The sequence below is a fragment of the Anolis sagrei genome, chromosome 1, assembly GCF_037176765.1.
Source record: "Anolis sagrei isolate rAnoSag1 chromosome 1, rAnoSag1.mat, whole genome shotgun sequence".
Lineage (NCBI taxonomy): Eukaryota > Metazoa > Chordata > Lepidosauria > Squamata > Dactyloidae > Anolis > Anolis sagrei.
Window position 1 is genome coordinate 342,965,141 of NC_090021.1, and position 21,017 is coordinate 342,986,157.

The 21,017-nt window shown below is 46.8% G+C and overlaps 1 protein-coding gene across 1 annotated transcript in view; it reads left to right on the top strand.

Moving 5' to 3' along the window:
- The first annotated feature begins 420 nt into the window (after nt 1-420).
- Nucleotides 421-21,017, top strand: part of TMX1 (thioredoxin related transmembrane protein 1) — a 29,034-nt gene continuing 8,437 nt past the window's right edge. The window contains exons 1-7 of the mRNA XM_060788244.2: nt 421-625; nt 5,942-6,057; nt 9,745-9,790; nt 12,370-12,498; nt 14,870-14,915; nt 15,007-15,108; nt 15,211-15,280. Coding sequence (XP_060644227.2) covers nt 477-625; nt 5,942-6,057; nt 9,745-9,790; nt 12,370-12,498; nt 14,870-14,915; nt 15,007-15,108; nt 15,211-15,280 — 658 coding nt within the window. The 5' untranslated portion in view covers nt 421-476. The remainder of the gene's footprint in view (nt 626-5,941; nt 6,058-9,744; nt 9,791-12,369; nt 12,499-14,869; nt 14,916-15,006; nt 15,109-15,210; nt 15,281-21,017) is intronic.

Genomic DNA, 21,017 nt, shown 5'->3' on the forward strand with positions numbered 1-21,017 from the left:
TTTGAAACCACTTCCACTGCCTTGGCTAAAAGACCTTTGGAAGGAAGCCTTGAGCCAGGAAATTTGCATTAACAGCAGCGGCGAAGAGCGATTGGATGCGCCCGAGACACTCTCCTCCAATCGCCGCCTTCGTGGGCGTGGCCAGGCGAGGAACGCCAGGAAATTTGCATTCACAGCAGCGGCGAGGAGCGATTGGATGCACCCGAGACGCTCTCCTCCAATCGCCGCCTTCGTGGGCGTGGCCAGGCGAGGAACGCCAGGAAATTTGCATTCACAGCAGCGGCGAAGAGCGATTGGATGCGCCCTGGACGCTCTCCTCCAATCGCCGCCTTCGTGGGCGTGGCCAGGCGAGTCCCGTTCCTCCAGGAAAGGGGGAACAGGAGTGCGCCTGCGCAGCGCGGCTAGCCCCGCCCCTTTCCGGGCTCCTCCTCTTCCCCTGACATGCGCAGTCTCGGGCCGAGGTGGAAGTGGCCAAGATGGCGGCTTCCGGTGTGTGGAGCTCGGTGCCTTCCCTTCTCTTTCTCCTCCTCCTTCTTCCGGGGACGGAGGCCGGGCGAGGCCGGGTGCAGGAGCTGAGCGACGGCGAGTGGCGGGAGCTGCTCCAGGGAGAGTGGATGCTGGAATTGTGAGTGCATTGGGAAGAGAAGGGACAACACGACCTCTCTCCCAGGCCTGAGCAAACCTGGGGCCTGTGTGGGGAGTGGGTTGCATAGAATTGGAGGAAAGGCGTGTTTGACAACAGTTCTGTGAGTTTTCCGGGCTGTAAGGCCGTGCTCCAGCAGCATCCTCTCCTGACGTTTCGCCTCCATCTAGCATATAATGGCCTGGCAGTGCCTAGAGCAGTCTTTTGTTGAGAGGTGATTAGATGTTCCTCATTGTTTCCTCTCTGGTTGTTGTAGTTTTTTCGGGCTTTGTGGCCATAATAATAATAATAATATTGACGTTTCGCCTCCATCTATGGCAAGCATCCCCAGAGGTAGTGAGGTCTCTTGGAACTAGGAAAAGGGGTTTATATATCTGTGGAATAATGACCAGGGTGGGACAAAGGACTCTTGTCTGCTGGAGCTAGGTGTGAATGTTTCAACTGACCACCCTGATTAGCATTTGATTGCCTGGCAGTGCCTAGAGCAATCTTTTGTTGAGAGGTGATTAGATGTTCCTCATTGTTTCCTCTCTGGGTTGTTGTAGTTTTTTCGGGCTATATGGCCATGTTCTAGAGGCATTTTCTCCTGACGTTTTGCCTGCATCTCTGGAAAGCATCCTCAGAGGTAGTGAGGTCTGTTAGAACTAGGAAAAAGGGTTTATATATCTGTGGAATGATGACCAGGGTGGGACAAAGGACTCTTGTCTGTTGGAGCTAATTGTAAATGTTTCAATTGACTACCTTGATTAGCATATAACGGCCTGACCGTGCCTGGAGCAATCTTTTGTTGAGAGGTGAGAGGAAACAAACAAGGACATCTAATCACCTCTCAACAAAAGTTTCCTCCAGGCACTGTCATAGAATCAAAGAGTTGGAAGAGACGTCCTGGGCCATCATCCAGTCCAACCCCATTCTGACAAGAAGCAGGAATATTGCATTCAAAGCACCCCTGACAGATGGCCACCCAGCCTCGGTTTAAAAGCTTCCAAAGAAGGAGCCTCCACCTGTCACACCATTATATGCTAATCAAGGTGGTCAGTTCAAACATTCCCACCTAGCTCCAGCAAACAAGAGTCCTTTGTCCCACCCTGGTCATTCCACAGAGATATAAACCCATTTTCCTAGTTCCAGCAGACCTCACTACCTCTGAGGATGCTTGCCATAGATGCAGGCGAAACGTCAGGAGAAATGCCTCTAAAACATAGCCATATAGCCCGAAAAAACCTACAACAACCCATTCACACCTAGCTCCAGCAGACAAGAGTCCTTTGTCCCACCCTGGTCATTCCACAGATATATAAACCCATTTTTCCTACTTCCAACAGACCTCACTACCTCTGAGGATGCTTGCCATAGATGTAGGCAAAATGTCAGGAGAGAATGCCTCTAGAACATGGCCATAGAGCCCGAAAAAACCTACAACAACCCACTATTCTTATTGTTGTTATTATTATCTCAACAAACGATGCCCCCAGGCAGTAAGAAGCCACGCCGTGAAAACTGCTAGGCCACTACTGCTAATCAAAGGTTAAAAAATCTATGAAATCATAACAGTAAATAAATAATAAAAACAGGGGAATTCCAGACAAGAAACAATCACCTCCCAACACAGGATTCCCCCAGGCAGGATGCAGACAGACTTTGAAGCTGCAAGGCCATTAAATGCTAATCAAGGTGGCCAACTGAAACATTCACACCTTGGTTTCTTGTACCCCCTGTGCTGTTGCACGCTGGGCCTGTGCATAAGACTGTAGACAGGACATAAATTCTGTGTGCCCAACGGGATGCCTGGGCTGCCTCAGATTAAAGGCCCTTGGACCTCCCCAAAACTAAGTTCTGTAGAGGCTTAAAGTAAGTCCAACAAAGTTCTTTATTGATGAAAACAAACAGGTACTTTCAAGCTTTCTTAACAGTCTATTGGCTCTTGCAATCTTGTTCACTGGGAACAGGCACTATCTTCTTAACTGTATACTAACTAATGGGGAAATCCTTAACTTCTAATCTGGGCAGTCTGCTTTTGCCTCTGTTGGCGTGGAGCCCCTGCACCCGGTACCAACTGCGTCTGGCTTCTGCGAGTGACCCTTACCAAGCAGAGATTTGTAGACTTCCAGGGCAAAAGAAGGAGTTCAGGTTGCTGTGATGGCTGACTGAAGTCCCTCAGCAGAGGAGCTGTAAGGCTGTATAACTCCAGTCAGGCTGTAGGCTGTATATCTCCCCGACCAAGCCGTAGAACCTTTTCTCCCTGGCCAAGCTGTAGAAGACGAAGCTTTCTACAGGAGCTCTTCGTTTTATGTCCTGTGCGAAAGCTGCTCTGTGTAGAACTGACTCAAAAAGGCTCCCATTCGTTCCAAAACTCAAAAAGGGGCAGGACCAGGGAACCTAACGATAACTGACAGGTGGCTTGCCCTATGATTGCAAACTATAACAGGAAGCCACCCTGCTGCAAAATCCCAAGCCTGGGACTGCAAACAAACATTTAATGCAAAGCAAACAGAATTGGAGCTCCTGGTACAGCTGTACCAGCACACCCCCCATATTTGTTTAAATGCAGAATGGCCTTTCAGCTTTGCCCTTGCTCCTGCAAGTTGCTGATATCATACAGGATCATTTTCTTATCTTCCCAAAAGGAATTCCATCTGTGACTGTTCCTAGAAAGAGGGAGACTCGCTTTAGTCACATGCAGGTTAGTCCAGTTTGGGATGTTTGATTCTGGAACTGGCTGCGGAACTCCTTTGGAAATAGCACTACTTCAGACTCTATGGCCTGACCTCTATTTCTCACTACAAGTTACAGGTGGACAGCAATAAGAAAAAGCTGGGGCTTGCTTTATCATACAGTGAATGTTAGTCAATCTTAATTTAGTCTCATGGTATGTTTGGGGGGAGGGTGGGATCAGGTAACTTGATTAAATGAGTGATGCACCAAACATGATTCATTTGAAGCTGTATTAATTACAGTATTTACCCACAGTTGCCCTGGTATTGTTGGGTCTGCCACACCTGCCTGCTTTCTCCCTTTTCCAGCTTTGATAAGGCCTTTGACACAATGGCATAGACAACCTGTGAGATGTATTGTCGAAGGCTTTCATGTCCGGAATCACTGGGTTGTTGTAGGGTTTTTGGGCTGCCTGGTAGGCTTGGGCGGTTTCGTTCGTTAATTTCGTAATTCGTTATTAATTCGTATTTAAATTAGCTTACAATCCAATATTGAGCCATGCAGGAATAGTTTGAGGAGTAAATTAGATTCGAAACAATTTTTTCAATTTATTTCGTAATTATTTTGTAATTATTTCGTAATTATTTCGTAATTATTTTCACATGTCTGGTGCAGGTTTTATAGTTGTTGTTTGTTTTATCACACCAACAGTCAACAACAGAGGGAGAGGGAAGCTTCAGAAGTTCCCCCTGTCCCATTTGGAGGTTTTTTTAGCATATTGCGCAATCGCGTCCGCCATTAACGAATCGATTCGTAATTATACAAAATTTCGTACATTTCGAAATTTTTAAAAGGAAAATTTCGGAATTATTTAAAAAAATGAAACGCAAGGGCCCCCTAAAAATGAAACGAGTTTAGAACCAAATTTTTCCGTGGTTACCCAAGCCTACTGCCTGGCCATGTTCCAGAAGCATTCTCTCCTGACCTTTCGCCTGCACCTATGGCAGGCATCCTCAGAGGTTGTGAGGTCTGTTGGAAAACTAGGAAAATGAGATTTGTATATCTGTGGAATGCCCATGATGGGAGAAAGAACTCTTGTGTGTTGGAGGGAAGTGTGAATGTTTCAGTTGTCCATCTTGATTAGCATTCGATAGCCTGACAGTTCACCCATCACCCAAGTCAGAAAAGAAGCACCATTAAAGCCCTGGCAGACCATGCAAAAAGAATCTTTGAACCCCATCTCCTTCAAGACGAACTGAACCCACAACCTGTGAGGTTTATTTTGGTTGACGCGGGGTGTTGCACCCACTTAATTTTTTATTTGTCGTGTCAGAGCAACCAGTCCATTATATTACATTTCTAACAGAACAAAGCAAACAAACAGAAAAGTACAAAACTTGTGAGTTTGGTAGTTGGTTAAATGTCCTTTGACCAGTCTCTGGCCACTTGGAGTGCTTCCAGTGTTGCTGCAAGAAGGTCCTCCCTTGTGCATGTGACGGGGCTCAGGTTTCATTGCAGCAGGTGGTCAGTGGTTTGCTCTTCTCCACACTCGCATGTCGAGGATTCCACTTTGTAGCCCCACTTCTTGAGGTTGGCTCTGCATCTCATGGTGCCAGAGCGCAGTCTGTTCAATGCCTTCCAAGTCGCCCAGTCTCCTTCTGTGTGCCCAGGGGGGAGTCTCTCATTTGGTATCAGCAATTGGTTGAGGTTCTGGGTTTGAGCCTGCCACTTTTGGACTTTCGCTTGCTGAGGTGTTCCAGCGAGAGTCTCTGTAGATCTTAGAAAACTATTTCTTCATTTAAGTCGTTGACGTGCTGGCTGATACCCAAAGAGGGGATGAGCTGGAGATGTCTCTGCCTTGGTCCTTTCACTATTGGCTGCTACTTCCCGGCGGATGTCAGGTGGTGCAATACCGTCTAAGCAGTGTAATTTCTCCAGTGGCGTAGGGCGCAGACACCCTGTGATAATGCGGCATGTCTCATTAAGAGCCACATCCACTGTTTGAGCATGGTGAGATGTGTTCCACACTGGGCATGCATACTCAGCAGCAGAGTAGCACAGCGCAAGGGCAGATGTCTTCACTGTGTCTGGTTGTGATCCCCAGGTTGTGCCAGTCAGCTTTCGTATGATATTGTTTCTGGCACCCACTTTTTGCTTGATGTTCAGGCAGTGCTTCTTGTAGGTAAGAGCACGGTCCAGAGTGACTCCCAGGTATTTGGGTGCACTGCAATCCAGTGGGATTCCTTCAGAGCTTGGGATGCTTCTCTTAATGAACCTGTTGGTGTCTGGGGACTACCCACTCTATGGTTGAATTTTTAAATGGAGTTTAAATTGGAATTAATTTTTTGCAGAACCCATACAATGCTTTTTTTTGGGTAACTGGGGTTCCATGCAACACAGTTTGAAAACCTCTGCTTTAGCATATGTGATTAATCCTTTGTTTGCGAAGGGTGTGCCAGCCATGAAGCTTCTCTCTTACATACAGAGGGAGAGTCAACAGTAGGAACTCTTCTACCAAACCTTTCTGCATTGATAGCCCCATGCAAGTGCAAACCTGCATTCCCTGAGTCTTTGGGTGTTTAAAGTGCCGAATCCTGCCCTGAATTAAACCAAACGGTCACTGACATGGGCTTTGTTCCCCAGCTATGCTCCCTGGTGCCCTGCGTGTCAGAACCTGCAGCCGGAATGGGAAAGCTTCGCGGAATGGGGAGAGGACCTGGAGGTCAACATTGCCAAAGTGGACGTGACGGAGCAGCCAGGTAAGGCCCTGAGCAACATCACGCCGCTCCACATTTCCTGGCTTGATCCACAGTGGTCTCCTTAGATTAGGAATGTGCTCTGCGGATTGTTTGCTTGTGTGAGGTTTACTAAACGCACCTGAATGAAGTAAACTTACTGATTCCTCAATGCCTCTTAATACAAAGGTGAAGTATTGGCAGAGTGGCCAACTACTCACTGTGAATGCTTGGGGTTTGCTGGGCACCAATCTTATGTTTCCTGCGCATGATGATGACGTAAGAGTTCCAGCAGCAGAGTTTAGATAATGATCCTTTTTTTCTGGATTTTCCTGCAAACAAGCCATTTTCTGTGGCAGCTCAGAGCATCAGATGTCGCTTGTTTTAAAGTTTGACTGTTTCATCAGTTCTGTGGGGATAATGGCCTGGCTTTTGTGAAGATTGCTGGTATGATGTGAGGCTTCCTGTGAGTGGCTTACTTTTACTTAGGTCATCCCTTGTTGGCCAAGTAGGATAGTCTTCCAGGATCAGAGTCCTGGTGGGTCCGTAGGTGACTGTGGAGCCCTATTCTTGATCTGCATCTTCTCCCACAGTGAGGGCATCGGTTTCCAAGTGAAAGGCAGTCTCGGTCGGGGTTGGCTTGACGTGCCTTCCTCTTGGCACGCTTCTCCCTTTCGCCCTCCATTTGCGCCTCTTCAAATTCTGCAGCACTGCTAGTTACAGCTGATCTCCTGCTGGAGCGCTCAAGGGCCAGGGCTTCCCAGTTCTCAGTGTCTATGCCAGAATTTTTAAGGTTGGCTTTGAGCCCATCTTTAAATCTCTTTTAATGTCAAGGGGAAACCTTTACCCTTACCTTAGGCATTTTGTGTCATGTGTAAACAACCCAAGTCCCTTCAGGGAGATGGAGGGTGGGGTACAAGAATAAAGTTGTTGTTGTTATTATTATTTTACTGACACAAAAGCATAGTATGTCACAGCAAACGAGATATATATACTGGACATTCCGTTTTCCGTTCTTGAGTTCGGAGTAGAGCAACTGCTTTGGGAGATGGTGGTCAGGCATCTGGACAACGTGGCCAGTCCAGCAAAGTTGATGGTGGAGGACCATTGCTTCAATGCTGGTGGTCTTTGCTTCTTCCAGCACGTTTGTCTTCCCAAGAGATTTGCAGGATTTTCCAGAGGCAGCGCTGATGGAATCGTTCCAGGAGTTGCATGTGACGTCTGTAGACAGTCCACATCTCGCAGGCATAGAGCAGGGTTGGGAGGACAATGGCTTTATCAACAAGCCCCTTGGTCTCCCTATGGATGTCCCGGTCCTCAAACACTCTCTGCTTGCCATAGATGCAGGTGAAACGTCAAGAGAGAATGCCTCTATACCATGGCCATATACTCATAGAATCATAGAATCAAAGAGTTGGAGGAGACCTCCTGGGCCATCCAGTCCAACCCCATTCTGCCAAGAAGCAGGAACATTGCATTCAAATCACCCCTGACAGATGGCCATCCAGCCTCTGTTTAAAAGCTTCCAAAGAAGGAGCCTCCACCACACTCCGGGGCAGAGAGTTCCACTGCTGAACGGCTCTCACAGTCAGGAAGTTCTTCCTCATGTTCAGATGGAATCTCCTCTCTTGTAGTTTGAAGCCGTGGCTCCATTGCGTCCTAGTCTCCAAGGAAGCAGAAAACAAGCTTGCTCCCTCCTCCTCCCTGTGGCTTCCTCTCCCATATTTATACATGGCTATCATGTCTCCTCTCAGCCTTCTCTTCTTCAGGCTAAACATGCCCAGCTCCTTAAGCCGCTCCTCATAGGGCTTGTTCTCCAGACCCTTGATCCTTTGAGTCGCCCTCCTCTGGACACATTCCAGCTTGTCAATATCTCTCTTGAATTGTGGTGACCAGAATTGGACACAATATTCCAGGTGTGGTCTAACCAAAGCGGAATAGAGGGGTAGCATTACTTCCCTAGTCCAAAAAACCTACAACAACCCACTCTTTGCTTCATTCGAAAAAATGCTGCACTGACAGAGCTCAGGCGGTGTTGTATTTCAGGGTCAGTGTTGACTTTTGTGGAGAGGTGGCTGCCAAGGGAGCAGAAATGGTCAACATTTTCTAATGTTACACCATTAAGTTGTATCTCTGGCATTGGAGAGGGGTTGCCTGGTCTCTGCTGTGACAGCACTTTGGTTTTCTTGATGTTCAATGACAGACCGAGCTTCTTGTATGCATCTGCAAAGGGGTTTAGAGTGGCTTGCAGATGCACACAGATGACATTGTCACCTGCATACTGGAGTTCTATAACCGATATCGTTTTGGCTTTCAGTCTGCTGAAGGTAAACAGCTTGTGAGTGGCATGGACCTTGTAATAACCCAGAGAGGTCTGTAGCTTAATGCTATGTAGCCTAATTCATTGCTTTGTAACTGCTTTGAGGAAGTTCACATTGCATAACTCCTTTAGTCTTAACAATTGTGATTGCTTCATCTGTGTGTCTGAGAAAGAGATTAAGAGAACTGTTCGTGATCTGCCAAAGGCTTCTGCTTTTGTTTGAAATCATTCTGCTTGGCAGGAAGAGAGCGGACTACTATTCAGTCCTTGCTGATGACCTTTCCTTAGCATGAGATTCAAGAACTTTTAACAGGTCTTAACAGGACACTGCCCTGAGTCCCTTTTGGGAGATAGGAAGGGAGACAAATACACTTTTATTATATTACTAGCCGCACCCACCACACATTACTGTGGCCAACCTTCCCTCCCCCTTTCTCTCCTTTCTTTCTCTCCTTCCTTCCTTCCTTTCCCTCCTTCCTTCCCTCCCTCCCTCCCTCCTTCCCTTTTTTCTTTCTTTCTCTCCTTCCTTCCTTCCTTCCTTCCTTCCTTCCTTCCTTTCTTTCTCTCTCTCTCTCTCTCTCTCCTTTCTTTCTTTCTTTCTTTCTTTCTTTCTTTCTCTCTCCTTTCTTTCTTTCTTTCTTTCTTTCTCTCCTTCCTTCCTTCCTTCCTTCCTTTCTCTCTCTCTCTCCTTTCTTTCTTTCTTTCTCTCTCCTTTCTTTCTTTCTTTCTCTCCTTCCTTCCTTCCTTTCTTTCTTTCTCTCTCTCTCTCTCTCTCCTTTCTTTCTTTCTTTCTTTCTTTCTCTCTCCTTTCTTTCTTTCTTTCTTTCTCTCCTTCCTTCCTTCCTTCCTTCCTTCCTTCCTTCCTTCCTTCCTTCCTTTGCCCTGTGGAAAGCCTTCCTGCCAGGCTTCCACATGTCACCCCAGGCCCGGGCTTCCATGTCCGGGACTAGCAGGCTTCTGTGCTGCTGCTGCTACTGCTACTACCATAGCGGTGCTGGGCCTGAGTGAGGAGCAGAGCCATGGCCCTGTCTTCTGCTGCTACCCCTGCCCCCTGCCCCTGCCCTACCTCTGGAGGACCCTGGCCTGGAAGAGGAAGGCTCTGAGTGACAGAGAGAGTGCACGGGGGTCGGGAGGGAGGAGAGGGGACCAGCGTGCAGGGAAAGAAATGCGGGAGAGGCGTCGAGCTTGAGATTGTGTGTGTATATATATAGCATCCCTACTTTGTGGGTTTTCACTTATCGCAGGTGGTCCTGGCACATCACACCTGCAATAAGTGAGGGAACACTGTCTTGTTATTACCGAGCAACACTGGTGCTTCAGTCTCAAAACAAACTATCAGCCTCAAAACAAACTATCCGCTAACCTTGACTTCCCTTTGGATCTTTGTGCAGGACTCAGTGGGAGGTTTATCATCACAGCGCTGCCCACCATCTACCAGTAAGTACACCAAATTCTGGTTGCTTTTTTGCTCAGAATCAGGGAAAGCCACAAATTCTGAATGTTTGCCTTTAATTATCTATCTGACTGTCTATCTATCTAAATAAATGTTCGTTTGTGGGAGAAACATAACTCTGAAACCACTGGATGAATTGACATGACATTTTGATATAATACATCTAATAGTCCAGTGAGTGTCCATCACCCCCAAACACACACACACACACTGCAGAATGGACTTTAAAACTCCCAAAATATACCATATATACACATACATTTATATACATATACACATGCACACATACAGACACACACATACATATATATACACGCAAGCACAAATGTACATATATACACACATACATACATGCCTACACAGGTATACATATACACATGCATACATATATACACACACATATATGCATATACACAATATACATATACACACATAAGCACAGAAATACACAAATATATACACACATATATATACACACACATATACACGAATATAAACAGACATAAACACATATATACACACACAAAACATATACACAGATTGGGCCACAGCAATGCGTGGCAGGGGACAGCTAGTACTAATAATAATATACTTCATTTATATTCCACTCTTATCTCTCTGAGGGGACTCAGGGCGGATTATAGAACACATATACGGCAAACATTTAATGCCGTTATACAGTTAACAAGGGCAGACAATACATAAACAGGCTTTTCCCATCTTTTCCATCTCCGGCATCTGGAGGCTGTGCTCGACTCCAGCCACTGGGGGTGCTGTCGCTCCGTCTTCCATGCCAAGGAGCTTTGTTGTCCTTAGACATCCTCCTGATTGGATCGGATCACCGGCATGCCATTATGGTCACCTTTTATTACCTCCCCGCTTAAAGCAATACCTATTTATCTACTCACATTTCTGTTTTTCATCTGCTAGCTGGACAGGGAGTTGGGGCTTGTCAACTTGACAGAAGCAAATGCTAGATACACCAGATACAGCTTTGTAAAATCATGGACTCTGGAGACGTCAGGTTACAAGGAAAACTCAGTTTACTAAGCACAGAGCAAAAGCACATCCATCTTCAGCAAGCGACACACAGGAACACAACTCAGGAAAACCGAAAGTCAAAACAGTTCTTTTGCAGCTGCTTAACTCTTCTGCTCCAAGTGGTCAACTCCCTAAATTTTCTCAGCAGCCGCAGAGAGCTTATCTTAAGGTCACTCAATCACAGCTTCGACATAAACATTTCAGCATAGCATTACACTCTAAGTGGCATCCATATTGGTAATACAAGAATTACATTTAAAACACACAATTATATCTCAATAAATCCTGACAGGGCTGACGGCAGATGCCCACCCTGACCCAGAATTGAACGGCCAACCTTTTGATTGGCAGGATTTTCTGCAGCTTAGAGGTTTAATCTGGGATTCATCGCTTACGCTTGAGGCTCAGGCGTCGGCGGTGTCTGGGAGGGCTTTTGCACAATTGAGACTCGTGTGCCAACTGCGACCGCACCTCGCGAAAGCTGATCTGGCCAGGGTGGTCCATGCCTTGGTCACCTCCAGATTGGACTACTGCAATGCGCTCTACGTGGGGCTGCCCTTGAAAACGGCTCGGAAATTCCAAGTGGTCCAATGGGCAGCGGCCAGGATGTTAACCGGGGCTCCTTACAGAGAGAGGTCAACCCTCCTGTTCAAGGAGCTCCACTGGCTGCCGTTTATTTTCCGAGCCCAATTTAAGGTGCAGGTGCTCACCTACAAAGCCCTGAACGGTTTGGGACCACCCTACCTGCATGACCACATCTCCGTCTACGAAGCCACGTGCTCACTTCGTTCATCCGGAGAGGCCCTGCTCGTGATCCCACCTGCGTCATAGGCGCGTTTGGTGGGGACATGAGACAGGGCCTTTTCTGTGGTGGCCCCCCGACTCTGGAACACCCTCCTCAAAGATCTTAGACAGGCCTCTACACTGGCAGTCTTTAGAAAGAACTTGAAGACCTGGCTGTTCCGATGCGCCTTCCCAGAATAGGAAATCTCCAATACCAAGTCCCCGAAGCACTTTATTAGAATTAAGATTGCTGCACACTGCACACTGCACTTGCCCTATAATGCCTTATATGCCACCTGTCACATCAGCACTTTTAATCTTGTACCCATTACTCTGGCCCGACCCAGTTTTATTGTGTCTTGGTGTATTGTTTATTGCTTGTTGTTTAGTATTGCTTTAACTGTTTTTAATTTGCTTTAGGTTTTGTATTGTTGTGTTTTGAGGCCTTGTCCTTTGTAAGCCGCATTGAGTCCTTTGGGAGATGCTAGCGGGGTACAAATAAAGATAATAATAATAATAATAATAATAATAATAATAAACCCGCTGTGCTAAGCCTGCCCTGTTTACATACTGCTGGCTTTGAGTGAAATAGTTTTTGATTCCATGTGTAGTTTGATTGCAACTTGCAAATGTTTTTGCAAATGCCTTGATTGGGGTTAAGGTGGGGTATATATACGCGGTTAGCAACACTCGCCTTGGCTGTGCGGAGAGACTGACGCGCCTCTTTCCTTCCGTGCAGCTGCAAAGATGGGGCGTTCAGGCGGTACCAGGGTCCGCGGACAAAGACGGACTTCATCAACTTCATCAGCGACCAGGAGTGGAAATCCATTGAGCCGGTCTCCTCCTGGTTCGGCCCCTCTTCCTTCCTGTAAGTCCCTCTGCGCTCTCTCTGCATTTTGCAAGGGAATCGCTTTGGAGAAGCTCAGGCTACAGGTCTTGCCTTGGACCAAGGTTGGGCTACAAGGCCTATGAGGTCTCTCCCAACTTGAACCTGCGACCTTTCGGTTATCTATTATTATTATTATTATTATTATTATTATTATTATTATTACTATCTATATAAATAAAAATGTAATGTTTGTTTCTGGGATTAACATAACTCAAAAACCACTGGACGAATTGCCGCCAAATTTGGCCACAAGATACCTACTAACCCAAGGAGTGACCATCACTCAAAAAAGTTGATTTTGCCATTTGGGATTTGTAGTTACTGGGATTTATAGTTCACCTACAATCAAAGAGCATTCTTAACTCCACCAATTATGGAATTGAACCAAATATGGCACACAGGACTCCCATGTCCAACAGAAAACACTAGAAGGGTTCAGTGGGCATTGACCTTGAGTTTGGGAGTTGTAGTTCGCCTACATCCAGAGAGTACTGTTGACATTTGGGAGTTGTACTTACTGGGATTTATAGTTTGCCTACAATCAAAGAGCATTCTGAACTCCACCAGTGATGGAATTGAACGAGTCTTGGCACACAGGGCTCCCATGACCAACAGAAAACCCTAGAAGGGTTCGGTGGGCACTGACCTTGAGTTTGGGAGTTGTAGTTCACCTACATCCAGAGAGCACTGTAGACTCAAACAATGATGGATCTGAACCAAACTTGGCACGAATACACAATATGCCCAAATGTGAACACTGGTGGAGTTTGGGGGAAAAATAGACCTTGACATTTGGGAGTTGTACTTACTGGGATTTATAGTTCACCTACAATCAAAGAGCATTCTGAAATCCTTGAACCAAACGTGGCCCACAGTACTCCCATGACCAACAGAAAACCCTAGAAGGGTTCGGTGGGCACTGACCTTGAGTTTGGGAGCTGTAGTTCACCTACATCCAAAGAGCACTGTAGACTCAAACAATGATGGATCTGGACCAAACTTGGCACGAATATTCCAAGATGGAGTTTGGGGGGAAATAGACCTAGACATTTGGGAGTTTTAGTTACTCAAAAAATTAGGATTTTGTCACTCAAAAAATTAGGATTTTGTCATTTGGGAGTTGTGGTTGCTGGGATTTATAGTTCGCCTACAATCAAAGAGCATTCCGAACTCCACCAACGATGGAATTGTACCAAACTTGGCACACAGAACTCCCCTGACCAGCAGAAAATACCAGAAACATTTGGTGGGCAATGACCTTGAGTTTTTGGAGTTGTAGTTCACCTACATCCAGAGAGCACTGTGGACTCAAAACAATGATGGATCTGGATGAAACTTGGCACAAGCACCCAATATGCCCCAATGTGAACACTTGTGGAGTTTGGGGGAAATAGCTCTTGACATTTGGGAGTTGTAGTTGCTGAGATTTATAGTTCACCTACGATGAAAGAGTATTCTAAACTCCACCAACGATAGAATTGGGCCAAACTTCCCACACAGAACCCACATGACCAACAGAAAATAGTGCGGGTTGTTGTAGGTTTTTTCGGGCTATATGGCCATGTTCTAGAGGCATTTTCTCCTGACGTTTCGCCTGCATCTATGGCAAGCATCCTCAGAGGTAGTGAGGTCTGTTGGAACTGGGAAAATTGGGTTTATATATCTGTGGAATGACCAGGGAAAGGCTTCAACAATACAGAAAATACTGTGTGTTCTGGTGGTCTTTGGTGACCCCTCTGTCACCCCCTCGTGACCTTCCAGTGGTCCCGATTCCCAGGTTGAGAAACACTACCCTAAAGGTTGGTTCTGGTTTGTGTATCTTCATGATGCTTTGCTATTGACAAGCTGGAATGTGTCCAGAGGAGAGCGACTAAAATGATAAAAAGTCTGGAGAACAAGCCCTATGAGGAGTGGCTTAAGGAGCTGGGCATGTTTAGCCTGAAGAAGAGAAGGCTGAGAGGGGATATGATAGCCATGTATAAATATGTGAGAGGAGGCCACAGGGAGGAGGAGGGAGCAAGCTTGTTTTCTGCTTCCTTGGAGACTAGGATGCCATGGAGCCATGGCTTCAAACTACAAGAGAGGAGATTCCATCTGAACATGAGGAAGAGCTTCCTGACTGTGAGAGCTGTTCAGCAGTGGAACTCTCTGCCCCGGAGTGTGGTGACGGCTCCTCCTTTGGAGGCTTTTAAGCAGAGGCTGGATGGCCATCTGTCAGGGGTGATTTGAATGCAATATTCCTGCTTCTTGGCAGAATGGGGTTGGACTGGATGGCCCATGAGGTCTCTTCCAGCTCTTTGATTCTATGATTCTATGATTCTCTCTTTCTCTTCTGCTTCTTCCTTCCCAGGATGAGCAGCATGTCTGCCCTCTTCCAGCTCTCCATGTGGATCCGGGTAGGTGCCCCAGAAGCCCCCCCCCCTTGTTTCCCCCTTGTGCCTTGGGCTCTGGGCCCCCTCCTCACGCTCTCCCTCCCTTCCCCTGCAGCAATGCCACAACTACTTCACCGAAAGCCTGGGCCTCCCGCCCTGGGGATCCTACACCATCTTCGCCTGCGTGACGCTCTTCTCGGGGCTGACGCTGGGCCTCGTAAGTCATGGCAGTGCGGGAAGAGGGGCACCAGGGTGTGTGTGTGTGTGTGCATAAAGCGTCATGCAATTACTGTGTGCTATGCTTCTTCTCTTCCCCCAGATCATGGTGTTCCTGGCAGATTGCATTTGCCCTTCCAAAAAGCACAGGCCGCCGCAGTATCCGCACCAAAGTAAGTCAATACTTGATGTAACGAATTAGGAGAGAGGAGGGACGATTTATTATTTATTACTCTTAATGGTGCCACCAATGTGTGATATGAGGTATTATTGGGAGATATGGCACACTGGACGCAGAATTAATGGAGGTGAGGCAGTCTTCAAACAAAAGAGAACAAGTTTATTTTGTACAAAGCGTGTGGTTACGAGTTGTTGAATGACTTCTGGAACTTTAAGTAACACTTAGTTTGAAATACAGTTCACTCTTTCAAATGATACAACTTATAGCAACTGTTAGTGAAATGTAGCACTTTGCTGAGCAATGTTTCCTGAGGTGAATAGCTTTCTAATTTGATCTGTCCTTGATCAAACTACTAATCTCTAGTCTTCTCTCGACTAGCGATCTTAACTAGCTTTCTTTAGCCTTCCCTGACTAAAGAAACTATCTAGGTTTCTCCCTCCCGCCTTCCTAGGCTGGAAAACCTACTGCTATTCCCTCTCACTGCTCTTCCACTAAACTACTATCTCTGACGCCTGACTGAAACGACCTCCTAACTGGAACTGCTCACTCCGAGCTCCAAACCCTAACTCTGACTGTTCACTCCTCTGAACCTAAACTCTAACTCTGACTGAACTTAAACTGTCGTTTTTCAAACTCTCCCCTCTAAGCTCCTCCCACTTCTCTACAGCATCGTCTCCATGGTAACACACTCCTCTCAGCTAGGCCGCTCCAGCATTAGTGCCACCAATCCAAACACAAATACAGTTAAAATCATACAATTTATATTCAACTTCTGTACACTTGAGTTCTCAGTTCTGCCTGGACAACAAAGTTGTGAAACAACCCTTCAAAGTAACCACAAAGCAGGAAGCTTGGTTCCTTTGTGAGATAGGGCTCTGTCTTGTTCAGGCAGGGAACAGGTGGCCATACAAGGGGAGGGCGTTTGTCTTCTTGTCTCCTCTCCCCTGCTCCACATCAAAAGCCAAACTGGCTCTAAGTTCAGTGAAATTGGCCCAGGGCTCATTCCTTGGCTAGTCCTTGGCCCAAGGAGAATATATTAGGAGGCATTTCCCCTGTCCCTTGTTTTGAAACAACATGCACATCTTGAGACCATGCCTTCCCATGAGTATAATAATAATAATAATAATAATAATGAACTTTATTTAATACCCCGCCACCAGATGGAAGGCCGACTGGACTCTGTACCCGATTCCTTCCCTCAGTGCCTCATTGAGGCCGTGACTGGATGGCTGCATGCCAGCAGGTTGAGGGTGAATCCAACAAAGACGGAGATCCTATGGCTGGGTCAACCGGGCAGTGGGGACATCCAGCTGCCTACCCTAGATGGCGAGGCAATACACCCGTCACCACTGGTAAAGAGTCTGGGAGTCCTTTGCTGAGGATGGAGGCCCAGGTCTCTCTCCGCCGTGAGCAGAACCGCCTTCTTTCACCTGCGGCAGGCTAGACGGCTGGCCCCCTCCCTGTCCAGGGACAACCTCACTACGGTGATCCAGGCCACGGTCATCTCCAGGCTGGACTACTGTAACGCCCTCTCCATTGGCCTTCCTCTGTCGGTGATTCGGAAGCTCAAGTTGGTACAAAATGCAGCTGCTCGGCTTCTTGCGGGAATTCCGATGAGATGCCACATCACCCCAATCTTCCTGCAGCTGCATTGGTTACCCATTGAGCACCGGATCACTTTCAAAGGGATGGGACTCACCTTGAAGGCCTTGCATGGTCTGGGGCCGATGTCCCTGAGGGACCGCCTCACCCCCTCCCAACCCCAGAGATCCCTCCGTTCTGAGGACCAAGACCTATTGGAAGTCCCCAGTGTCAAGACCTTGCGTCTAACAGCAACCAGGCGCAGAGCCTTCACAGCAGTGGCACCATCACTCTGGAATACTCTGCCACCTGAAGTCCGTGCCTTGCGGGACTTACCAGCTTTCCGCAGGGCATGTCAGACATACCTGTTTCAACAGGCCTTTGATATTGCTGTTTTAAATTGTTTTTAAATTGTGTTAGATTTTAGTCATTCTCGCAAGCCGCTCCAAGCCCCAGGGGAATGGCCGCATAGAAGTTCGAATAATAAATAAATAAATAAATCTCCCCAATGGGGGCTCGGGGCGGCTTACCTGAGGCCAAGCCCAACAGCATATTACAATAAAGTAAAACCAAAGCACAATAACAGCACAGTAAAATACATACAACATATGAATACAAAAAACGATAAAGCAAAATCATACACAATAAAATAACATAACAATGAGCGGGCCGCATGTGCAAGATAAAAACTAAGACACTAAAAACACTAAAATCAGGATGAGATAGGGATGGAGCAGATTGTTTGTGGGGGAGAAACTGGTAAAAGAAGTGGGTCATAAATACAGACCTTCATACAGGTGGGGGGTATCCCTTCTCCACAAAGGCACCGTGCACTTTATTTTTAATTTGCTAGCTATTTCTGCTTTGCTTTGCAATCTCTCTTGATTGGCTGCCTCTCTCCCCGGGGGGGGGGGGGGGGTTAAACTCCCTTCCACACTCCCTCGTTGCCAGGAAGCTGGATCAGAACACCACTTTGGGCAACGGCAAGTGTTTGCAGTTTAATCAAATTTTTCTGTGTTTTTTTTTTAATGATAGAACCAGTTAGGAAATGACATTGATAACCCAGGGACCAAAATTGTGTTCCATAGTGTTATTAATAGAGTCTGTTGGCCAACTTTGGCCTTCCTTCCAGGTGTTTCCTTTCTGCTGTTTAGGAGTTGTGAGAGTTGGAGTCCAAAACACCTGGAGGGAGGGCCCAAGTTTGCAACTCAGGGCTCAGCATCTGTGTATGAAGCCATGCGATCTCTTTGATCAGCTGGAGAGGCCCTGCTCTTGCTCCCACCTCCTTCGCCCGCGTGATTACGGGGGATGAGGGAGAGGGCCTTCTCTGTGGTGGCCCCCCGACTCTGGAACTCACTCCCCAAGGTTATCAGGCAAGCCCCCACATTGGCAGTCTTTAGGAGGAGCCTGAAAACGTGGCTGTTCCAGTGTGCCTTCCCTGAAAAAAGGAAACAATCCCCTGCAAATCTCCTGAGGAGCACCTTAATTACCCATTGGGTTGTTGTTTACATTTTGTTTCAAACCCTCCTACTAGATACACCCTCTGTTCATGTCCAGCATTTATTTTAAAGTTTTAACTATTACATCTGGCCGGCCATAGGTTTTTAAATCCTTGTGTGTTATTGTCTATGTGTGAGTTATATTAATTGTATTGTTTATTTGCCTTATTCCCTGTTGTTTTTATTGATGTGTTGTTGGCTTGACCTCATGTAAGCCGCTCCGAGTCCACTTGGGGAGATGGTGGCAGGGTATAAATAAAGTTTTATTATTATGACTAGCTGTGCCCTGCCACGCGTTGCTGTGGGCTATAGTAAAACTTATCAAAGTTGAGGTAGATATCTGGACTATTATGAAAGAGAGGTCCCTACCTATTCCTTCCCCCTTTTCCTCCCCCTTTCTCTCCTTTCTTCCTTCTCTACCTCTTTCTTTCCTTCCTTCTTTCACTACTTGGTTTCATCCTTCTCTCTTTCCTTCATTCCCTCCCCCTTTCTTCCTTTGCCTTTCTTCCCTCCCTGTTTGCTTCCTTCTTTCACTTTTTATTTCCTTTTATTTCACCACCATCATAACAATAACAATAATGCAATGCATTGCCTCTGGGACCTGACACCTCTCCCATTCCCCCTAAAAGGGTCTCAGAGGAAGAATAATAGCATCATCATAAGAATAGAAATAACAACCTTTACCCGCCACGTGTTGCTGTGGCCAATCTTCCCTCTTTCTCTCCTTCTTTCCCTCCTTCCTTCCTTCCTTCCTTCCTTCCTTCCTTCCTTCCTTCCCATCTTTCCTTCTCCTCTTCTTTCTCTATCTCTTTCCTTCCTTCCCCCTTTTTCTTTCTCTTCTGCTGTCTCTCTTTTCTTTCCTTCCATCTTTCCTTTTCTTTCCTTTTCTTCTTCCTTCTTTTTCTAACTTTCCTTCCTTCCCCCTTTTTCTTTACCTCCCTTTCTCTTTCTTCCTTCTTTCCTTCCTTCCTGTCTTTCCTAGATTTTGACAGGGCAGGAAGGGGCGGGGTGGGGTTTGGAGGTGGCCTGAAGTAAAAGGAGGTAAGATTGGGGCGGGGGAGTGATGGAGCGTGGGGTTGCGTGTGTGTGTGCGGCAGCGGGGGGAGTGATGGAGCGTGGGGTTGCGTGTGTGTGTGTGGCGGCAGGGGGAGTGGGGTTGCGTGTGTGTATGCGGCGGCGGGGGGAGTGATGGAGCGTGGGGTTGCGTGTGTGTGTGCGGCAGGGGGTGTGTGTGTGCGGGAAGCGGCGCGGCTTGGAGTGGGCATGGTTTCCGCAGAGGGAACGTTGGCCGGAAGGCCATGTGCGCGTGCCAGGGAACTTGCGGCTGGGCGCCAATGCGCATGCTCGGTTGTTTTGCCGTTTTGTGAGTGTGTTGTTGTGTTGTTTTTCATTTTGAGTAGATATGTTTGTACCTTGTGGGTTGTGTTATGTGCATGGGAATTTTGGTTAAGTTTCGTTGGGGGTTTTTTGAGTTTTGTTTCCTCGTTGGATGCCCCTAACAAATTTATATATATAGATTATATTATAAACAAAGAACATAGACTTGAGCTAGACGAGTTGTTCTCAACCTGTGGGTCTCTAGGTGCATTGGCCTTCAATTCCCAGAAATCCTAACAGCTGGGATTTCTGGGAGTTGGAGGCCAAAACACCTGCGGACCCACACATTGAGATCCACGAACTAGAGCTGTCCGGAGGGAATACTCCTTCAAGTGTTTGTATATCCTCCAGGATGATCCTACAGCCAACGTCTGGCAAAAGTTGAGCCTAGCGCTGCACTGGGGAGGGGAGGGGGGGGGGGGCAAAGGTTCCTTGAGATTGCCATCTTGGACATCGGAGGGTTTATTTATTATTTATTTGCAGCATTTATATCCCGCCCTTCTCACCCCCAAGGGGACTCAGGGCAGCTTACATGAGTGGCATTATTCCATGCCCAAAGAACAATTAAAAACAATTTAAAAACAATATTAAAACAACATATGTAAACATTAGACTATTGTGCATAGATCCAAAGCCAGATAATAATAATAATAATAATAATAATAATAATAATAATAATATAATAATCCATATAATAATATTGGAGCCCCTGGTGGTGCAGTTGGTTCAACCCCTGTTCCGGCAGGACTGAAGACTGACAGGTCGCAGGTTCGAATCCGGGGAGAGGCGGATGAGCTCCCTCTATCAGCTCCAGCTCCTCATGCGGGGACATGAGAGAAGCCTCCCACAAGGATGATAAAAACATCAGTTCATCCAGGCGTCCCCTGGGCAATGTCCTTGCAGACGGCCAATTCTCTCACACCAGAAGCGACTTGCAGCTTCTCAAGTCGCTCCTACCATTATATTTATCAATCCAAAGCCAATTCCAATTGTATTGTACAGATAATTATGCTGGGCCAAATGCTTGCTTCCAAAGTTACGTTATCACTTTTTTGTGAAATGACAGGAGGGAAGGGGCCAATCTAATCCCACTAGGGAGGGAGTTCCATAGTGGAGGGGCTACCACCGAGAAGGCTCAGTGTCTCATCCTCATCAGTCGTGCCTGCTAAGGTGGTGGAACTGAGAGTAGGGCCTCCCAATAATAATAATAATATTTTTTTTTTTGGTCGTATCAAGAGTGACTTGAGAAACTGCAAGTCGCTTCTGGTCTGA